Below are 15,922 nucleotides of genomic sequence, written 5' to 3'. Positions count from 1 at the left end.
GACCAATGGAATAGAATTGAGAACCCAGAAATAGATCCATCAACCTATGGTCAGCTGATCTTTGACAAAGGGCTGAAATCCTTTAAATGGGGAAGAGAATGTTTGTTTAATAAATGGTGGTGGCAAAGCTGGATATCCATTTGCAGAAAAATGAAATAAGATCTCCACTTCACACCATACACAAAGACTAACTCCAAATGGATCAAAGACTTAAATGTGAAACCTAAAACTATAGAGTTCCTCAAGGATAAATTAGGGGCAAATTTAGGGGCCCTAATATATGGTATAAATAGACTATCAAGCATAACCCAAAATACACAAACAGCAGAAGAGAAACTGGATGAATGGGACCTTCTCAAAATAAAATTTTTATGTGCTTCCAAATATTTCTCCAAAAGAGTCAAAAGAGAACCTATAGATTGGAAAAAATATTTGGCAATGACGTATCTGACAAGGGACTTATTTCTATAATTTAAAAATAACTCTAATACCTCCATAACAAAAAGACAAATAATCCAATTAAAAAAATGGGCAGAAGACACCAAGGAAGAAATTCAGGCGGCCAAAAAACATGAGGAAATGCTCACGATCATTAGCCATTAGAGAGATACAAATCAAAACAACAATGAGATACCATCTTGCCACAGCACTAGTAGCAAAGTTCAACAAGACAAAGAATAACAAATGCTGGCGAGGATGTGGAGAGATTGGGACTCTCATATGCTGCTGGTGGGACTGTAAAATGATACAACCACTTTGGAAAGCAGTATGGCGATTCCTTAAAAGTTTGAATGAGAAATAACATTTGACTTAGCCATTCCATTACTAGGTATATATCCTAAAGAAGAGAGAGCCATGACAAGAACAGACATTTGCACACCCATGTTCATTGCAGCACTATTTACAATAGCAAAAAGATGAAAACAACCTAGGTTTATCAACTGAGGAATGGATAACCAAACTATGATATATACACACAATGGAATACTATACAACCCTAAGGAATAATCCAGAATCTGCAAAACACTGCATAACGTGGATGAACTTGGAGGACATTGTTGTTGTTATGTGCCGTCGAGTCAAACTTAACTCATAGCGACCCCTCCTTGGGTTTCCGAGGCAGTATCACTACGGAAGTAGGATTGCCCAACCTTCCTTCTGAGGAGTGGCTGGTGGGTTTGAACCGCCAGCCATCTGGTTAGCAGGCAAGTGTCTTAGCCACTATGCTACCATTATGCTGAGTGAAATAAGTCAATTATAGAAGGACAAATATTGTAGTAGTCTGTTATAATAAAAGTCAAGGAAAGGTTTATCTAGGAAATTTTCTTTGTTGGTTACCAGGGATGGGAGGCAACACTGTTAGATAGGTAAAGATAAGTATTGATTTTGGTGAAGAGAAGGGCAATGTACCAAATGTGAGTGATCAACATGGTGGCATTGAGGAAGAGGAAGACATAGAGAGGTACATGGGAGGTACAGACAACAAAGATGAACCCTTTTGCACATACAGTACTGCGCTGTCAGTGAAGGCAAACATGGGTATATGGGTGGGTAGATGGGTGGACGGGCTGAACTATTAGGTATGTCTATGAAGTGGGGAGTGTACCCAAGACCATGGGTAGGGACAATGGTCCTATAAGTGTATTTGTATGATCTGTAACAATTTCCAGGTGTATATTAGAGCTGACAAGTGACAAGTTTGTAGTCACTTCTTGGTCACAGCCAGCTACCCAGAGGGACTGAGTAGCTGAACTGGTGGTCTCAGGACCATAGTTGCAGGGGACATCAAGCTCAGTTGGCATAACATACCACACAAAATATTGTTCTACCTCCTATTTTGGCAAGTAGCGACTGGGATCTTAAAAGCTTGCAAGTAGCCATCTAGATGCAGTGATAAGTCTCTCTCATCCAGAGCAAAGAAGAGGAAAACCAAAGATTCATGGCAAGAATTAGTCCTAGCAACTGGTACCCTGTGCGATCCGCAGCCTATACGACTATGAGACCAGAAGAACTAGATGATGCCTGGCTATCACTGTCAACCACTTGGAGGGTGATTTATGTAGATGATCTTGGATAGAGAGAGAAAATGTGGAACAAAACTCAAAATCATTTGAGGGAAAAAAAAAAAAAAAAAAAAGAGGACCAGGTTTGCTGGTCTGGTAGAGCTTGGTGGAATCCCTGAGACTATGGCCCCTAGCTGACCTTGAGGTCTGGAATTGAACTGACCCCTGTGGCTTCCACCAAACAAAAGACAGGCATATGAGTTGAACATTTACCTCAGGTAGATACACTGTTTGGAGAGAACAAGCATGTGAGAAAGAAGGGCTGTTTATTCACAGGGAGACAGCTCAGAGGGCAGGAGTGCATGGAGGGATGGACACAGGGAAGAGGTAACTATTGGGAGGAAGTGGGAGGGGAGCTGTTGTTGCATTGTGGTAAACGATCATCAATGTCATGAGACAAAGTGTATGTGAACTGCTGTATGGAAAGTGAATTTGTTCTGTAAATTTTCACACAAATCACAATTAAAAAAAAAAAAACAAAACAACAAACCCTATGGAGCACAATTAGTCCCTAACACGCATGGGGTTGCCATGAATCAGAACTGACTTGATGGGGAAAAAAGGTTTGAGATACCAAATAGAAGCTAAATCAAAGAACCCTGAATTCAGTGGAGAGATCTGGGCTAGTGATATAAATTTAAGACTTGTTAATATAAAGATGGTATATGAACTTATGAGCCTGGATGACTTATCTAAGGGTGTGAGAATAGAGAAAGTACAAGGACTGAGACCTGGGGCACTCTGACCTTAAGAAGCCAAGAAGAAAAAATGATCAGGAACCAGCAAAGTTAGGGGTAAAACCAGGAGAAAGGATGGAGAAAGTGTTTCACGAAGGATGGTGTGACCAGCCATGTTAATGATGTGGATAGGTCAAGCACAAGGATTAAGTGGTGGCAATGTGGAAGTCATGGGTGACCTTGACAAGAATAATTCGTGGTGAGAGCCTGATTGGAGTGAGTTTAAGAGAGACAGGAGGAGAGGGATTGTAGGTAGTGATTTTATATGACTTTTTCTGGGAATTTTCCTGGAAGAGGAGCCAGAGCAAAAAGGCAGTAATTGGAGGGAAAACTGTAAGAGAGTTATTTGGTTTGTTTTTAAGATGAAAGAGGGCAAAAATAGGATGTGTGTATAGATTGGTGAGAAAGACCCAGGAAAGGAGGAAAAACTGATGAAGGAAGAAAGGGAGGGCAGAGTACTAGAGTGGATAAAAGTTGGATTTCTAAGTGAGAATCACTCTAGCACTTTAAGACGATGCACCTTGAAGACATAACTTCTCTGAACTGCATTTCCTTCATAAGTGAAACGATACCAAAAACTCTAATGTTATAGAATGTGTGGATTAAAGAAAGCATTTGAGATACAGCCCCTAATACCAAGACTGGCACAACTATCTAATAAATGGTCTCTATCCTTACCTCTCTTCTCCATTGTCCCATCTTGTTTTCCCCCTGTATCTTAATCACACACATAAGAATTGACTGCTGTAATTACAAGGATAAACTCTTAACAGGGTTAATAAACAGTAACCAGGGCCTATGGAAGTGTGTTGGGTACTGTTCAGCTATTCTCTCTACCACCCATATCTTTTTGTGGAGTAACTCTTCTATCATGTACGTACAAAGGCAAATGCACATCAAGCGTTCTGGAAGTAACTCAGCTGCTATGCATCTCACTGCAAAAATACAAATGGTCCTTAAGGGAAAGAGAGCTTGGATTTGTTCCATGTGGTTTCAAAGACAGAAGTAGAAAGCATGGTAGAAGAGAGTGAAGGGAGGCAGCTTTTGGGTAAACATGACAAAGACTTTCGAAAACACAGAGTTGTTCAGTAATGGAATAGGAAGTTTAGAGAGGCAGGAAGTGTCCAAGGAGAGGTGGGAAAATGAACATGGGAGTGGTGGAGAAAGTACTCCTGAATCGATTGAGAGGATGAATCATATGATTTCTACTGGGAAAGAAAACCAGACTTAGTGCTCAGGCATGCTTCATGGAAAAGATGTTTGCTGCAATGGGAGTAGGAACATGGGAAGCCTCAAGAGGTAGTAGTAGGGTATAAGTAATCCACTGGGGCTTAAAACTGGATCACAAACATTTTCTTTCTTTGCAAAAGTGGGAGGTTTTGTGGACAGGACCTACCCTTTCTGACCAATCTGAGTGACCTGGAGATTTTCTCCATATTTATTCTTGATCCACTTGATGCCCTGCAGCTGGGGATCAACCATGAGTGGCCAGCGCTCACAGCTGATAAGGACAGTGGCATTCTCCATGGACATGCGGTCTGCAGGGAGGCCCTCGTTCTGCCAGGCAGCCACATCGGCTTCATCTGTCAGCATCCTCAAGGGATCCAGTGTGGGTGTAACTGGGATGGGGACCTGATGAAGGAGAAATGCCACACAATACTCAGAATGGAAGAATTCATCCTCACCTGGGGGTAGAAATACACAATATTTCACGAAATGACATAATACTTTCAAAGTCTGCCATTATGATTCCAATCCAGGGTTCCTAAATTGACACCTTGGACTGAGAGCATTCTCTAACATGGGGGCTGAAATTAGGTCTCATTCTTTCTCACAGTTTCTTCTTGTCAGGGGGAAAAAAAAACCCCACAAGAAACTTCCTCCCTGTTCTGAGCTTACAGTAACTTTTTTTTGTCTCCATGACTACCCATAACCATTTAATCATACAGAATTAATCTTGTAACTAGAAGGGAAGAAATGTTCTTTCTGTTTATGCTGTTTTCACCTGAACAAAAGACAATGGCCAAGCCACGTGTGCCTGAAAAAAAGCCCCTTCCTTTACCCCCTTTCACCTTTCCCACACAATCCTGAATGTTTAATCTTCTAGTTTATACTACATAAACCCCAGGTCCAACTTCCCCTTTGTTCTTCTGCCTGTGGCATATTGACAAGCATTCAAGGAAGAGACCAAAAACATTCTCCTATTGGATGGAAGTCTTCTGGTAGAACCCTACTCCATTTTATTGTTCTCCTGATTACTGTAAATAATAAAGGCCTATGTCCACTTCAGTGAGTAGTGTAATTACTTGTTCTGATCTACAGAGTCCTGCACTTGGATTGATTTCACTCAGAATAACACAGAATTTAATGAAGCAATAGCTATAGTGGAAAAGGAAATAACTGACATAGCATTTCCACTCAAGATAGCCCCTGTGCTAGTGATCTGAGCAGATGATGTGGCTTGAAGATGGATGATCTAGGGTATTCCTGCACTTATCTAAGGGGAGGCAGGCAGTAAGTGGGATTTCAGAAATGCTGCTATTAACGTGACCTAGCTGGTGAGAAGGACTAGCACAGAGGGTCAAGAGGCGGTGGAGCCTGAGGAGTGCCTTCCTCACCAGAAAGACACGATGGTGTGGTTTAAACACAAGAGCTTGTCAATTTCCTCACTCCATCACAGTGCTGGCTCTTCTGGAATGATAAAGTGGCAACAATACTAGCCTCCCTCTGGTCAGATGGGGAACAGTGGAATGATGGTAATCTCCCTGCTAGCAGGGATGAACTTGAGAGGTGTTTGAAAGCTAAGGCTGCTCTCATGCTCCCACTTTCTCTAATGGGAATTCAGGGATCTGCTTGCAGATTTGGTGCTGCTGAAAATGAAACTGTTAAAATGAGATCTAAAGTGAAGGTCAGATACTAACAGAAGCTGGGGGAGTCTCCTGCAACTTGGCTGATGCCTTTGCTAAATAAGAGAGTTTTATGGCCAGCCATTCTTGGTTTGAATTATCAAAGGCACAAGAACTGTGCTTCAAACTGTTTATAAAGTCATTACAGCATGTTGCCTCATGACCCTGTCACCACATCTGATGTTGACAGTTCTGTTCCATCTCAGAAAGGACTGGAGGCTTTCATGTGCCAGGGCCCTCATCAATGGAAAACCCTATCTTTGTTGTCTCCTGCTATGACAGTGGGAAAGGCAATGGAGAAATCCACTGTAGCGTCCCACTTTAGAATGAAAATAGCAAGGTGATGTCAGGCATTTCTATTGGCACAGGCTCTGGTGGACAGGAACCAAGTAATAAGAATTTGTACCTGAGAAGCCAAAAGAGAAAAGAAGGGAGAAGGACTCACTTGCAATTCATGGTTTTGGTTATAGAAACTGTGGGATTCAAGGATTATGGGATCAATTTGCTACCCATGGCTCAGAGTTCTCAAACAATGGGACCAGAAAGTGTGGGAGGGACTCCAACAAACTGAGTAACTTTAAGTAGGTCTCGACTGCCCTCACTAATACCCAGCACAGACTGCAGGGCGGAAAGGGAAAGAAAAAGAAGAAACAGGCATTTGAGATCTCTTTTTGCTCTGTGGCCTTCAAGAGGCCAGAGAGGTCCCTCTCTGGAATGTTAATAACAGGAGAAACCACCTCCAGCTGCCTGGCAACCATGCTTATACTTGGTATGGTAAAGGTATGGCTCCACCAATGACTGAGGGTCTTGCCAACTTTTACTCAGATCTGTTGACTTTTGGAAATAAACATTATTAAAGGTTAACCCTAGGTCTCTCTGTCACAAGGTAGGGGACCAAAAGCCCTATGTCAAAATAAGTGCAATGAGGAAAATGTTGAATGAAGATAAAAACAAAAAAACAAAAAAAATTATGTCTTGGTCCCCCGCCCCTTATTTATTTATTTTTATTTTTGCAGTGTTCCTGTGGTGTGTCTTGGGTTTTTAGATACCAGTACACAGGTGACTGTGACCTCTATAACACCTGACACAAGATGAGGAAAACTTTCAGCTCTGACTTTACCACCACCAGGACTCTTGCCCAAGACGGACTAGATAAGTCCCTTAGGGGCCCCTACAAACACTACTGTACTCATGCACACTTTTATAAACTTTTGCCTCCAACCCCTGGTGAGAATTCCTCCAGTTAGGGCCATTTTATTGGGGCACATGAAAACCTGTGACATGGACCACAGTTAGTAGCCTGGCCATTTGACCTGGACACTGGTGAACTTTGGACTGGAATACAAAGCTATGAGGATGAGACATCTGAATAAAATTAGTTTTGCTTCTGATAAACTTTTGCAACACATATGGATGTTGACCAAAAAGGCCCCTATGCTGAGAGTGAAACACAATCAATGAGTTATCTGCACTTGCCAACTAACTGTAGAGGCCAAAACGTTCTCTGTTCCAGTCCAAACAGATGTGGAAACAACTGCCTCCTGGATCTACAAGATACAAGATACAAGATACAAGCCCAGGAGCTTGCAGACACCATCCTGGACTGAGCCTACATGCATTGACTGACACTGTCATCAGAAGTTGCCATATAGCATGTAGAATCTGTCCTGCCTACAAGACCCTGACCAAAGCAGAAAACATTGCCCAGGGACAGATTCCTGAGCCAACGGGCCAGGTGGTTCTCAATAGGTAAACCATATTAGGGCCTCTCATCCTCTGCAGAGGCTGCCACTGGCTCTTGAATGAACTCTCGACACTATATTTCACCCCCAAGCCATAGGGGTGACTGAACATTTTAATGGACACTCAAAGGACAGGCTTAAATGGCTGATGGGAGGGAACAAGATTCAGCTTGAACTCTGCATCTCAGGCAAGCAGTCTGAGGTCTCAATGCAGGATATGACTCAACACTGTTATTAAGTTTTGATTACTAAATGGGCCATACTGCTGCTCATAGGAAAATAAACTCTTGACACTTGAGGAAGCATGAGGAGGAGGGAACACTAATGATCTTAGTTTATTCAAAAATCTTCCTGAAAGCTTTCCTCCTCTTCCTAAAACAAAAACTACTTCTAGTGATGCCTTTCCAAGCTGCTGTGAATGCTTGGATTGGGACTGATCGCTGAGCTGGGAAAACAACAGAAAGTACTTCAGCTCCTGCACTGACCACACTGACCAGCTCCATACATTGGCCACACTGACGAAATGGGATAGTCTGATGTCATTGACAAACAGAACTATCTGAAAATTAACTGGTGTGGGTGGCTATATCTGGGCAAGCCTCACCTCAAGTCATAGGACAAGAATATCTCTGCTCATAGGAGGTGGAGGTAAGGGAGGGTTTTTTTTTTTTTTTTAAAAAAAAACTTCTATTGTGATTTGGGGAGCTCTGGTAGCATAGTGCCTAAGGCATTTGACTGTTAGCAAGAAAGCTGGTGGTTCAAACACACCAGCCACTCCTCAGAAGGAAGGTTGGGCAATCTACTTCTGTAGTGATACTGCCTTGGAAACCCAAGGAGGGATCGCTATGACTTGGGGCCGACTCGATGGCAGTGAGTTTATTGTGATTTGAGGGAAAGTTTACAGAGCAAATAGGTTTTCCATTCCACAATTTGTACACATTTTGTTTTGTGACACTGATCGCAATCCCTACAATGTAACAGCACTCTTCCCACTTCTTCCTTGTGTTTCCAGTTTCCATTCGACCTTCTTTCCTATCCGTTCCAGCAGGTGAGAGGATTATTAATGCTCTTTCTCTTCCCACCCATAGGGGCCTCCCTCACCCAAAGGCCCCAGTGAAAAGTCCTGTTTTGGGTGTGTGATTATTTCTGGAAGTGTTTTGTTAAAGTCCCGACACACTTTTTCTCTTGATGGATGTACACTGGTAGAAATTCAGCCCATGTGATACTTTGTTCTTCAGTATATTCACCTAAATCAAATGTTGACTATGTTGTTTTTATTGTGGTGTGCCATCAAATCAGTTATGACTAATAGTGACTCATAGTTCATGCACAACAGATAAAAACTGCCCAGTCCTGCATCATCATCACAATCGCTGTCATGTTGTCATGTCTGAGCTCACTGCTGCAGCCACTGTGTCAATCTATCTTGTTGAGTGTCCTCTTTTTCACTTACCCAAGCATGATGTCTTTCTCCAGATTTTGGTCTCTCCTGATAATATGTCCATCCTGGCTTCTAAGGAGTATTCTGGCTTTACCTCTTCAAGAGAGATATGTTCATTCTTCTGGCAGTTCATGGTATATTCAATATTCTTCACCAACACTTAATTCAAAGGCATCAGTTCTTTGAGCTTCCTTATTCATTGCCCTAGGAGCTCTGGTAGCATAGTGCCTAAGGCACTTGACTGCTAACCAGAAGGCTGGTGGTTCAAACCCACCAGCCACTCCTTGGAAGGAAAGTTGGGCAATCCTACTTCCGTAGTGATACTGCCTCGGAAACCCAAGGAGGGGTGCTATGAGTCGGGGGCCTACTAGAAGGCAAATAACAACAACAACATTCATTGCCCAGCTTTTACATGCATATGAGGCCTTATATATGCTAATGATGTTACTTATTTTCACACTTCACAAACCAGTTCTACAATACCAGCTTTTGTGAGCCTTCTCCTGTCTTTCCCAGTTCACATTAAGCCTGGTCTCCTCTTCTCTATTTCACCACTAGCTGACAGAGGTCCAGCTTGCAAATGGCTGGAAATACTTATCCTCTCCCTGCCCCAACCACTCATTCCCCAGATTGCTTCCCTTCTTTCCTCCCTGCAAACGTGCTTGCTGATGCATGCTGGGGAACCGGAAGCAAGCCAAGAGGGTTGATAACTCTCCCTCACTTCCACACTTGTTTTCACAACTTACTTCCACACTTGTTTTCACAACTTACTTCCACACTTGTTTTCACAACTTTGGGAGTTTTGTGTACACACCAAATCCCCCCCTTTTTTTTCCTGTTGACCTCTCTCAGCTCATTTAATTCTTCTACAAGCACTTTTTTTTTTTTTTTTTTTTAATATTGGTGACACATATATTCCTTTAATTTCTTCACCTCTCTTTGCTCTGCTTTTTTTCTTACCTAGTTACCTCAGGAAAACTCTCTCCAAACCATCTCTTGCACCTTAATCATATCTACTAGGAGTACAAATGATCAGTAATCATCATCCGGGCCAACCACTAAAGGGAAATCAGCAGTGAAGTTTTCTTATCCTGGGACCAAAAATGCATTTCAATGTAATTGCTTTCCTTTGCAATTCTATGCATTCTGTTTTCTGTAGTCAGAACATTATACTCAGAAGGAATCTGTAAGTCTTACCATACTGTCAAAGAAGTCCATGACACAAAATCACTTGAAAATGCCAGTGGAATCTAGAAAAATCTTCACTAAGTTGCTACCGATCTCATCATCTTCAGTTACTCAGTTAATGATAATTTTTCTCAAAAATTTCCTTTTCCACAAGTGTTCAAGATTAATAAAAGAACAGCTTTATGTTTTATTTACTTACTAGTCCTGTTACTGCTTCTAAATCACTATCAAATCAACTGGTGAATAGGATTTTATAAGCTGATGTGGAAACCCCACTATCACTACATAAATTATGTTTTGTGTTCTAAGGATCCACCTACAAACAAATTTAAGAATACAATCCTTACTATAAGTTGTGCACTTTTTGAACTGACTCTTACTGTAACTGATTTTTATGAATGTGTCTTCTTAACTGGAGTATAAATTTCTTGAAGGTGTCTCATTCTTGAATGTCTATTGCATCCCCTAGATAGTGGAGTGGTAGGACACACAGAATTTGTGGATGGATTACCATGAGTAATCCATAGCCAAGGTAATACTAGAAACTATTCTGACTATAGTCTCTGGGCACAATTCAGAATCCCCTTCAAAGTCAAGAACTAGAATTCTCCCACTTTATTACATCAGAGGGAAAGGAGTAGACAGAGGAATTGGAAGTAAAGTCCTCCTAGATATTCTAAAGGAGTATGCTTAACAGCCTTTATGAAAAGCACGAGTAGATGAAATGCCAGAAGTAGATGGAACTTTTCATGAGTATGTCTGTGACATGAGCACACATTGTACAGCTTTGAGCCTGTTGACCCAAAGGTGCAAGATGGAGTTGGGGACAGGGGCCTTCTCCTCTCTGCTACTGGGGGCATACATTGGCTCAGGAGAAGAGAGATATAAAGGAAATAAGGAGATCTTTTGGCATCCCTCAGGTTTTATGGCTTTGAGGAGCATCAGGAAACAGCTTACTACGCAGAGGATGGGAGTTCCCATGGAAGGTTCTACTTAGAGGTGAAGTACTATTCTTCCCTCAGGTAGGGGCCTGGTAGGGACAACGTGGAAATTTATGGCACACAGGTCTTACCCTTGGCTCACTATGAGTGGGGTACTCAGGTGGTGGTGGAAGTCAGTATGCAAGTAGGGAGCAGAAATTTGAGTTGTCATGTGAGCTCATAGATGCCCACAGGTGGATGTGTCAGAGGCTGTACATACCTTCAGTCGGCTCAGGTAAGGTCTCCAGGTCCCATCCATGAGGCTCTGCCGGTATTTCTTTGTAAAGAAGCCAAGGTATGAAATGAATGCCGTAGTAAGTAAAATGTCTCCACATAATGTCCTTTCCTGCTGTTTGAAGTTCTGCACAGCTTCTGCCCACCTTATGTTTTCGGAAGCAAGTCCTCCAACCTACCATTTTAAAGATGAGAGACGAGAAAGGTCTTGTCATACCACAGGCCATAGAACAAGCATGGATTTAGGTTATGGAGAATGCATATTACTTATTTAGTAGCAGACTCAGAGCATAATTATGTGGTCCTTTTGAGCAACAGGGACTTGTACTTGCAGCAGCAAACACTGCACTAAACATGCCCTGCTCTGTGTCATGCATTACATGAGCTGTGGAAAGGTGATAGTCTTTGAATGCAGGCTTCCAGGTTCTGCCTTTCCTAGAGATGAATAACAACCACCTTAAAGGGTCATTGTGAGGATTAAATATGACCATGAATGCTAATCACTTAGCACAAGGCTTGGTATAAAAAAACATGTTAGAAGATTAGGTACCTCTCCTTTCTCCTCACCAAATGCTTAAAGACCTGAATATAAAAAAAATCAATGTTCTATAAATAACCCACACTGGGTGGGGAGATAGACATGGTAATTAAGATGCAATATAAGAAGTACTGCAGCATGATGGTGTGCAAAGTACTGCAGACTCTGCAGAACATGACTTGATTTGGCCCAATCCCCTCCATGTAGACAGCTATCCTAGGGAAGAGCCCTCCTTTTTAAAGTGAACTGTGAGCATATAAGCTTAGCTTCTGTGTTAGAACTGTGTAATGTTTTTATCCTTGAAAGATGGCATCATAGAATGTTAGAGCTAGGAAAGATCTTAGGGGTTCACCAACCCAACCATTCCTAAATCCATTTTTCAATTACAAAGGTAAAGACCTAGAAGGCAAAGTATCTTACCAGAACCTCTAGGGCTGTAGAGGCAGAGGTAGCTTCAGAGCCCTTATATTCTGACTTCTAGAACAGAGTACTTACTACTTCCTAAGAGGACCAACTCAGAAAACGCTCCAGCCAGACTAAGAAGGCTGTGTTAAGTTCTGGAAACCAAACAGGAAACTGAATGGAAGACAAGCTGGCTAGGACATCTGTGCTACTTCTTGTACATCTGCAGTGGTGCTGTCTTTGAACTGAACTGTTCAGCAACTGATCATCTCACAGTTATGGAGCAGCTGGTTCAACAAACAACTGCACACACACACACACACTGTTGGTAGAGTCTCTTCACCAAAGTGCCACTAAATCCAGGGATTGTTAGGACTAATTTCTCCTGAAATGAAAAAATCTCACTCTGTTATATAAACAAATGGTGGCTGGAATAAAGGCATAATTCTACTTCCCTTCATTGGTGAGGAAGGTGCTGTAAAGGCTCTAGATAAAAGAGATATCATATTCAAGACACTGCTTTGTAGGATCTTAGCTGATTTATGTGACAAGAAATACAGCCATGAAGATTAAAAGGGGTCACAAATTCTTTAACTTTTTTCTCATCAAGAGATGATGTCTATGGCTGCTTTGATGAATAGAATTCAGTGGAAGTGACACTGTGTTGGTTTTCAGGCTCAGGCATTAAAAGACTGGCACCTTCTACCTCCTTCCTCTCAGAGCCCTGAGTTGCCATGTAAGATGTCTGCCTGTCCTGCTGGAAAGACTACATGGAGAAACTCTGAGACTACAATGAGAGGGAGAGTGGCCCAGCTGAACCCACCCTTCCACGCATCCCTGCCAAGGTCCAGGCACATGAATGAAGTTGTCTTGGAGAATCCAGTCCAGCCCAGCCCAGCCCAGCCAACAGGTGAATAACACTGAGTGGTCCCAGTTGTTGTCATATAGAGTAGAAGGATCAGCCAGCTGATCCCTGCCCAAATTCCTGATCAACAAACGTGTGAGTCATAATTAAATGATGCTTTAAATCATTAAGTTTTGGGGTAATTTTTCATACTGCAACAGACAAGCATTCTGCTCTGGTCCTCACACATTTTTTCTCAGGAAGGCCAGAGCCTCTGTGTGTGCATGTGTGTGTCTGTGTGTGTGTATGTGTATGTGAATGTGGGTAAGGTCATGTTCAGGAATATTCAACATCAATTAATCTCATTCTTCTTTGATGCTATCTCAGTCCCTAGTCCTAGCCACACCCTATTATTAAACATTACACAGATAAGCACTTCAGAGTTTGCCTATAAAATGACCAGCTTTCTCTTTTAGTTCTCCCTGTGGTTGGTACACATACATAATATAATCATGGTCATGTCTTACATGGGATGCCTGATACTCCCAACTAGTTATATAGCAAACTTCTTTGACCAGACGAGGCTATGCATTCACACTTTCTTCAGAATTCATGTGCGTCACAGCACATTTTAATATTTTCCCCCGAGGCAAAGCAATGTTAAGTTGTGCTTATATATTTTGCTGTGCCTCTGTGGCACTTGACAAGTTCTGCTAATATAATTAAGCTCAGTCAGCTGAGGCTCACTCACCAGGCGATTTGCAAGGGAGATGGTGCCTGCAGTCATTTCAGCTTCTTGCTGACATTTGAGTTTCTCTGTTGTTGCTTTCTTAAACTTGGCTGTGAGCTTTGCCAGGTTTTCATTAAGGTGCTGGTAAGAAGAAACAAAAGGTCTGCAAGTCATTCCAATCCAAGTCATAGGTGTTTTAGTGGCATGTCCTACAATGAGACTCAGCGATGAGGGTTTATGGGTAAGTTCTTTTTAAGGAAGTCTTCTGGAAGAAAGTGTATGGAGATGGGGAATGCAAGACAAGGAAAGGGAGGAAGCCAAGCGAGGGTGAGATCACAGGTGGAGTCCCAGTTAGGACAGCTTCAGGCTGACCCTGCAAGGGAAGTGTGGAGTGGAAGTCCAGAGTTGTCCTGTCCAAAGGCAAGAACTGAGCATTCATACCTCCAACACTTCAGTCAGTAAAGGAGCACAAGAGGGGGTGCTAGCATTGGAGGACTGGGCATAAATGTTATCTCTATTTCCATTGGGGAAAAATAGGTTCCTATCACCTGGCAAAGGAGCTCTGGTAGCATAATGCCTAAGGCACTTGACTGCTAACCAGAAGGCTGGCGGTTCAAACCCACCAGCCACTCCTCGGAAGGAAGGTTGGGCAATCATACTTCCATAGTGATACTGCCTAGGAAACCCAAGGAGGGGTTGCTATGAGTTGGGGCCAACTCAATGGCAAATAACAACAACAACAACAACAACAACAACAACACCTGGCAAAGAGGCACAGGTGCTGGCTATTAGAAGCAAAAGCCCACAAATGGTCAACAGTAATCTAGGGGAACCTGAGAGGAACATTAGCTGTGTCCACTACAATAGGTCTGGGGCTGGGGATTGGGGTGTCCGGAACCTAAGTCCTTCCCTTGCTATAAAATCCTAGGAGTATAAGGGCTTTGTGTAAGAATATTACAGGGGCTGGGAGAGACACAGAGGGGAAGGGTCCTGGCCTGAATCCTTTCAGGATCAGGAGTGGCTCTAGACAGGCTACAAGAAGGGCCTGTGACTTGGCAATTATGGCCCAGAGAAGACACCAATGCCCTAAGAAAAAGGCTCAATGGTACCTTCAAATAAGATAGAGACCACTGGCTGTAAGAACACAAGGAGCTAACTCTTACTTAACCTCATCTGTTCTCGCCCATCGCCCTGAAGTATAGAGATTTTTTTTTTTTTTTAATTCAAAATTTATTAAGAATTTAGAATTGATGCATTTAGATTTTGTTGCCCCTAGAATACAAGTCTGCATACACAAAGACACATGGACAATTAACAGATACTCTAAATGCATCTCGTGTCTATGCAATAAGTGGGGTTCAGGCTGCTTTGTTAGTCATTAGTATGTCACAAGAGAAAAAAAAATTTAGCCCCAAGTTTATAGAGGCATTGAGTTGATTCTGACTCCTAACAACCTATAGGACAGAGTAGAACTGCCACATGGGATTTCCAAGGCTGTGAATCTTTACTGCCACATCTTTCTCCTATGGAGGGGCTAGGGGGTTTGAATCACCAACCTTCTGGTTAGTAGCTGAGGCTTAACCACTGCACTACCAGTGCACACCTTTTATAGAACCAAGCAATATAAACACAGGCAGTGAGCCAACCAATTAATGTTCCAGACTGGCCACTCTCACTTTCCTCTTCTCTTTCCCCAGATTCCTCTAACGTGATTATGAAGCAATTAAAAAAGTTATATGTTCACAAAAACAAGGAAATTGGTGAGGGCCATTGGAGGATGAGGGATTTGAATATATTTCTGGGTGACTAGATTGATGCAGGAATGGAGACTACTTAAGCAGAGCAGAAGAAGTTGTCAAATAGAGATGGGCTTAGTTCACCAAAGGGGGAGCTGATCAGCTCTGCAGAGCCTCCCCATAGTCTGAAGATTTGCAAATGTCATGTGTGATGGAGGGTGAAGCTGAAAATGAGAGCCTTAATTGAAAGCCTTTTTGAATCCTCATTCCCACTCCCATGCCCAGTATACAATGCCACCAGACATCTATGATACAAGGCAAGAGATTCAATAGTCACAGAGAAACACATTACATTCTGGCATTTAGGATGCATCAGTTAAT

The 15,922-nt window shown here is 42.4% G+C and overlaps 1 protein-coding gene across 1 annotated transcript in view; it reads right to left on the bottom strand.

The window, feature by feature from the left end:
• Positions 1–15,922, bottom strand: part of DNAH9 (dynein axonemal heavy chain 9) — a 722,341-nt gene that overhangs the window by 180,727 nt on the left and 525,692 nt on the right. Inside the window, exons 51-53 of the mRNA XM_007948048.2 lie at positions 13,827–13,946; positions 11,278–11,466; positions 4,197–4,432 (exon numbers count right to left, since the gene is read on the bottom strand). Coding sequence (XP_007946239.1) covers positions 4,197–4,432; positions 11,278–11,466; positions 13,827–13,946 — 545 coding nt within the window. The remainder of the gene's footprint in view (positions 1–4,196; positions 4,433–11,277; positions 11,467–13,826; positions 13,947–15,922) is intronic.

The sequence above is a fragment of the Orycteropus afer genome, unplaced genomic scaffold (assembly GCF_000298275.1).
Source record: "Orycteropus afer afer isolate SDZICR_OR568_19922 unplaced genomic scaffold, OryAfe1.0 scaffold00199, whole genome shotgun sequence".
NCBI classification, from domain to species: Eukaryota; Metazoa; Chordata; class Mammalia; order Tubulidentata; family Orycteropodidae; genus Orycteropus; species Orycteropus afer.
The sequence above is the reverse complement of the archived record's forward strand: the minus strand, read 5'-3'. Positions and strand labels throughout refer to the sequence as shown.